This window comes from Contarinia nasturtii, unplaced genomic scaffold (assembly GCF_009176525.2).
Source record: "Contarinia nasturtii isolate CC-2019 unplaced genomic scaffold, AAFC_CNas_1.1 Cnas_scaffold_5522, whole genome shotgun sequence".
Classification (NCBI taxonomy): Eukaryota; Metazoa; Arthropoda; class Insecta; order Diptera; family Cecidomyiidae; genus Contarinia; species Contarinia nasturtii.
In genome coordinates, this window is record NW_022202793.1 from 6 (window position 1) to 6,915 (window position 6,910).

General features: G+C 33.7%; 2 protein-coding genes across 2 annotated transcripts; one reads left to right on the plus strand and one right to left on the minus strand.

Moving 5' to 3' along the window:
• Positions 1-649: 649 nt before the first annotated feature.
• On the minus strand, positions 650-3,263 carry LOC116351480 (zinc finger protein 236). Its single transcript, XM_031783582.1, has 8 exons — positions 2,808-3,263; positions 2,229-2,724; positions 1,981-2,124; positions 1,670-1,906; positions 1,438-1,565; positions 1,268-1,357; positions 952-1,185; positions 650-867 (listed from the first exon to the last, which is right to left on the minus strand). The coding sequence occupies exons 1-8, from the start codon at positions 2,934-2,936 to the stop codon at positions 817-819; spliced, it is 1,509 nt and encodes a 502-aa protein (XP_031639442.1). The 5' UTR covers positions 2,937-3,263; the 3' UTR covers positions 650-816.
• Positions 3,264-4,158: 895 nt separating this feature from the next.
• LOC116351481 (peptidoglycan recognition protein 1-like) lies at positions 4,159-5,140 on the plus strand. The gene is made up of 3 exons (XM_031783583.1): positions 4,159-4,456; positions 4,524-4,672; positions 4,739-5,140. The coding sequence occupies exons 1-3, from the start codon at positions 4,183-4,185 to the stop codon at positions 5,126-5,128; spliced, it is 813 nt and encodes a 270-aa protein (XP_031639443.1). The 5' UTR covers positions 4,159-4,182; the 3' UTR covers positions 5,129-5,140.
• Positions 5,141-6,910: the final 1,770 nt, after the last annotated feature.

Here is a 6,910-nt window from a genome sequence, read left to right on the forward strand (position 1 = left end):
ACACGAATCTAACCCCGAAAACGACCGTCAATATGTGCTTCACAATGGATGCATTTGCCCTATCAATTGTTTGCTGGGATAGAGTAAAAATCAAAACAATAAGACAATAAGCTGGTGCATAAACTTGTAAATATACCGATAGTATCAACTGTATTCTCCATGGATAGAACATTCATAAATTTCAGCTGAGAACAGTTCTTTTTTTATCACACAATTCACAATGTTTGAGTTAACCGATGCACTACGTTAACTGTAAAAACAGCAAAAATTTCATGATGCCTATCTTTTGTCCTTGCAGAATGCAATCATCAACATGCACATGCTATTGAGTCATGATGAACTTTACTAAATTTTATTACACTACAATTATCGCATAGAATAATTATTTTAATTCAAATTGCATGTGAGAGTGGTTGCTCATGTTTTGATGTTGCGCTATCATTTCGAAATTTACATATTCGTCTCACAGTGTGATTAAATGAATATATTGCAAAAAAAAGTTAAAGAAAACCAACTTATTTTAAAACACTTTCTTAAACATATTAATTAATAACACATGAGATTTGATAACATACTTTCTCTTTCCTCAAATAATCAACACAATTTGATTTTTAACTTGTTGCATGGGCATAATTGAAACCCAGTTCAATGTGTCATCAATAGATTTTGTACCGAAATTTATTAAATTGTTTTCATCTCAATTGAAAGAAAAAAACCGTTTGTATCTTTTTAAAAACATTAAATTATACAGGAAAAATTAACTAGGCTTTGATGACTGTTTAACCCATTGTCGACCAGCGAATCAAAATCTATGAATTATGTTCCGTTCTTTTTCTCTTTTGAATTCACGTGTGTTTGTAAATGAGTCTAAATGTGATAATAAATTGTATGAGTATATTAGCATTAGATTTTTGTGATTAATTTAAACCGATGGTTAAATGGATATTATACCTTTAAGTCATTGACTGATGTGAAGGTAATTAAGCATGGAGAACATTTGAAGATTTTCTCGTGCTTGAGTTTTGCTTGATGGGATTGAATTTGACTAACAGTGCTGAACATTTTGTGACATGATCCGCACTGAATCAGCTTTTCCATGTGCGTCTGACGATGTCTGTATAGGATTGTACGCGACTTAAACTCTTTGTTACACACTTTACAAATTGGAATTTTTCCCGGTGTTTTCTACGCAGACACAAATAAAATGAAACCCAAAAAAATTAAATACCCCATTGAAAAGTTTGTGAACATTTTTAACAAAATGTACCTCATGAGTTTTCATATGCATTTTAAGCATTCCTGGTCCTTTAAAGCTTCGAAAGCAAATCTCACATTGTGGTTGCTTCTTACAGTTAGCCTGAGAAAATGTGACAAGTCACATATGATTATTTGACGTTTTTTTTGTTTTTACGTATGGCATAAAAAGCACTAAGCTACCTTGATCCAGTTTGAATGGGATTTCATATGAGTTTGTAGCCATTTACTATGCTTAAACTCCTTTCGACACAGATTGCACACAAAAAGCCCTGGATACGGACACGAAGTTTGGGCACTAACAAATTCGGCTGTATACGAATAAAAATGTAATTTGGATTAATATCAGTTGAGGTAGATGCCGCACCGCTTTGAAATAGATACGTAAGAAATGTTATTAAGAAGAAACATCCACCTAAATATTCTTTGTCTTCACACTCTGAACCTTCGGACAATTCGAGCGTGAATACACCGTCTTCCTCTTCTTCGAGCTCTTCTTCCTCATATTCTTCTTCGTCTTGTTCGATAATGGTGGCTTCGTCCAAACAAACGGTTGTGCTTTGTATTTGATCCGATTGTGATTGTTGTTCGACTTCTTCAACATGTTCGATTTCTTCCTGTTGCATTTGTGTTGTTACTGAGAATATCTCATCTGAAAATATGATTAACGATGAATTAGTTTGAAAAAAAACCAATCAAAATGAAAATAGAAAATCTAATTCGAACCATCTTCAGTATAATATGTTGTTGTATCAGTTTGAATTTCGGTGGGTTGTACAATAATTTCACATCGATCATCACTCGTTCGCTGAATTTGAACTACTTGCGCTGGTTGACCATTTTGTTGTATCATTTGCACTGTCCCATTACCTGGATGACAATCACATAAAGGTTTAGTTATTTCAAAATGAGTGCACACATTGCGCACTATATGAACGAAATACAGAGTACAAATAATCGAATGTCATACTCACTCGTTTGAACTAGTTGACAAATTTGGCCTTGAAGTTGTGCCGTGGCTAGAGCCGATTGAATTGGTGCGGTGGCAACAATTTGGCCAGCCGCATTAATGATTTGCGCATTATGCAATTGTCCATTGGTGATGATCATTTGCTGTGGTTGGTGTGTTGTTGTTACAATTTGTTGTGTTGTCGGCTGTTGTGTATGCGTTTGTGGTTGTTGTATCGTAACATTTGCATGTTGCACATGATTATGAATATCATTTTGTAGATCGTGTCGTGTTATATGGATTTCTTGTCGCGTTCCTGAATCTTTGATCACTTGATGCGTTTGCGCCGGATGGATTTCCATTTGTGTTAGTGGCTCTTCGACAATCACAGTGATACCTTTGATATACTGTCTCAGCTCCTTATCGGAATTTTCAACACGCTTTTTAAATGCATGACATCGGCTCACTTGATGCACACACTGAATACAAATCTTATCCGGCCAGCCGTCGGTGTTATCAAGCTGTATGAAAAGAATAAAAAATAAATAAAATTCTTTATTCAATTTCAAAGTTCAGAAGGTCAAAATAATTTTCCGACATTTACCTGTACTCGTGTGCATTCCATTAGCATTTCCGCAACCATTTCACCAAATAATGGTCGCATATCTTTTTTAACTGTCAAACAAACGCGACATATTTTATCAAGTTCGAGTGTTTTAACATCAACTTCCATTGTGTTCAATTGTTCACAATTTAATGAAATTTTATGGGATGATTTCACTCCGTTAAATGAATAATCAAATTTAATTGTTTACAAACTCAATCAATTACTTTCTAATTGCAAAGTATTTTCAACATGCATCAACACTTGAACATAGTCAACCACAAACAATACACACAAATTTATTATTTCTGTAAATTTTTAGCGATTTTTTCACTTGCATTCACGCTGAAAATGTTTTTATTCAATCGTTAACATATACAAGAATCGATTTTACATCAAACAATACTACGTTTTTCAATGGCTAATTTAATAATTCCATAGAAAATGATACGTAAACAAAAGAAGACACAATTTTTTTTCCCTCACAGTATTGATGTTTGGTCGCCATTACCAAAAAAATTAACATGGAGTATTTTTGACGCATGGTGCGCCACTGTCGATCTCTCATTACAAATCTATTGAATTGTCAACGAAATGACAAACAGCATTTTAATCTAAGTGCGATAACCACATGCAGATGGCATTGTATGTGCATATACAGACATTCTATTTCATTTTTCTTAATTTGAATTCATATTTTTAGTTTCTTCTCTGTTCTTTATTCCGCTTTATTCGCTTTGTACACCAAAATATGAAACACTCACACTCATTTTTTTTTATAAAAGAAAGATAATCACCATTATAATCGTGTATTTTATTGTCTCGATATTTGGGCAAAAATTCAAAATAATTAAATTGTAAATTATTTAGTCAAAGTTTTTCTCAAAATATTATTTTTCGTAATAATTTTGATTAAAATATAAAATGTTCATTTCCAGGTATGAGATTTAAAATGTAAAACACAAATGACGTTTTAATTTAGAAACCACAATCTTTAGAACAAAACCGTCAGTTTAGAATCTAGTTAAATTAGCAGTATATGTTTAGATAAATAGTGACTCACACTATAGCGTTTACATATATTCTCGAGTAAATGTCGTGAAAGAAGGAAGAATGAAATAAGAGCACAACATTTTAACAAAATCAGTTTTTGTATAAACATTTGATGATTTATAATCGCGAAAAAAATTAGCGGGAGATGGGTCAGCAAAATTCGAACTCAAAAATAAACAAAAATCGCGTTGATCTGAGTCAGATTACAACAATACAGGCCGAATCAAATGTAAATATCTAAAAATACGAAAACACTACTGTGGACACAGATGCTAATATTCAATACCACAGTGTTTCTGAAGAAAGTCGCAGAAACAATGATATGGATCTAAATCTTGCTACTCAATCTGCAAACATGATTGATGACACCAGTTCGACGGATGAAAGTGAGTCACTTGTTATTGGAAATGAAACAATTGAAATAGAGCCACAAATACCAAACATTGGATATGTTCAGGTAAACAATTCAAGTGATGTCACTTTTGGTAACAGAATCAACTATCATGGACCAGTTACCATTCATGTGACCAATCAAAATCAAAGTCAAGTAACCAATAATATTGCAAGGCAACATGTTGAAATTTTAAATCGACCAGGTAGGAATTACATTTAAATTCAAAGTGAAAAAAAAGAACACTAAAATATGTTCCAAATGAATTACAGTATTTACAACGGAAACGGCTGGACCATTGCGTATTGTTAAACGAAATGAATGGTTTGCATTACCACCGCAAAGAGAACTGGAACGCTTGGAGTTGCCCGCAATTCGAGTAATCATTGCATATACAATGGGAAAGTGTGCTACCACTCATGTAAGATCAACAAACACATCTAGTCAATAATTTTGTTATAGTTTTATTATTTTTCAAATTGTTTAGAGAGAGTGCTCCGAAATCGTTCGATCTTTCCAAGCCGATCATATTGAAATGAAAGGTTGGGATGATATTGGCTACAATTTCCTAATTGGTGGTGATGGTTCCGTTTATGTGGGTCGAGGATGGGATTACACAGGTGCGCACAGTCGCATTTATAATAAAAGAAGCATTTGTATTGCATTCATTGGTACTTTTCGTGAAAATGCGCCGCCCGAACGTTCTTTGATTGCAGCGCAGCAATTAATTGAAGTTGGTGTGAAATTGGGCAAAATTGATAAAAGTTATTATCTATACGGACATCGACAATTGATTCAAACAACAAGTCCTGGCAATAAAATCTACGAAATCATACAAACATGGAATAATTGGTCAGAGACTGTTATTCCACCCTAATCCCACCAAACGTTCACGATGGAAACTGAAGTTAATATACAATACAAATAAAACTACAATATAAAAGTTCTTTTTTTGTCTCATACCATGGACTCATTGGGTTCGTTTACTTTGTTAATTTATTGCTGAAAGGAACAATGTAATTAAATACAATAAAATAATTTTATTAACACGAAAATACAATATTGACGCAAAAAATCAATACACATGATAAAAATTGAAGGAAATTAAATGTCTTGTGATGTAATTATTTCCATTGAATAAATTAAAAAAATAAAATAATTTTTGTAGTTCAAATTAGATAATAAGTAAAATATTACGTTCTTGCGTTTAACGTGGCCAAAAATTCTCATTGAACATATACAATGTTTAAGTCACGAATTAGGTATGTTCCAGGTTTAATACATTATTCATTATATCGTGCGTTTATGTGATAAAAGCCTGATTTTTCGTATAATTTTTGTAAAGTTTAGACTTCTTTTTATGACCAATTTCGACCAATTTATTTCACTACAATAAATCTTCACAACCGAAACCAAAGTTTCCATTCAACAGTTAACATAAGAAAATCATAAATATCGTCCACAATACAAATAAACATGTTCTTTATGGGGCTCATTGGCTTCGTTTACTTTGTTAATTTATTGCTGGAAAATCACAGCGGACTGCAGTTCGCGCGAGTGACGAAACCACCTTAGTGTGTTGAAAAGTCGACTTGCTATATATACACGTAATTTCCAAATTCTAGCCTGGAAGGCCTTTAGCCGCGATTGGTGTATGGTTGGGAAGCCATTGGGCCATAGATCAAGAAAAAATATAAAAGTTCGAAAATCGGTCCACCTGTCTTCAAAATATGGTCCTTTCAAGAAAAGGGTCAAAATACAGTTTTATGGCCATAGATGGCACTAAATGAGGTCGACGACCCCTGAAACATCGATATTCGAATTCTAGAGCTCAATACCTTTCCAACGACCCCCTAACCGTCAAAATCGATCAATCTTTTCGAAAAATTCCGCATTTTGAAAATTTAATATGATTTTCCTATAAAAAATATTTGGTATATCTGTCTGTGCGCAATTTTGCGTAGTTGTTTTTGATCTTTTTGAAACATTCTGTGATTAAAGTACACAAAAAACTAAGACTTTTTTGTTCCGGCACTTTTCGATATGGCCGCCATGTTGGCCATGGCCGGCCTCTAAAAGTCACTTTTCGACTTTTTTCCCTGTGGTCACCGAAGCGCCATGACTTGACACCTCCCAGACATATGCATATCATTGGAAAGGTCTTGAAGTAAGCTATCGAATAAAGCCATTTGCGGTCCAAAAATTTCAATTTGGAGTGGCCAAATTGGCCAAAACCAAAAATTTACCGTTTGGCCGGACACATAATGGTCATTAGCTCGAAAACTAGCCTTTCATGGTCACTTAAAAATTTCACCGATTTTTAGGCCCAAGTCTAAGCTATAAAATGCCGCATAGCTTATATCCCTAAAAATTCTTGTCTTCACGATATGGCCTTTGATAGTGCGAATATGGCCAAAAATGACAAAAAATGTTACTTTTACCATTTGAAGTATTTTATGGGCCAACATGTACTCCAATGACTCTGTAGATATGCTCTGTGACTAGCCAAACAAAATTGAATAAAATATCGACCGTTTTGGATGGCTATTCCACCAAAAATCGGCCAAATGTACCAAAATTCGAATTTTCACAAAAATGTCTAGATGTATGAAATATCAAATAAAAAACCTCTATCAAGGTGAAGAACGAGTGACGAAAC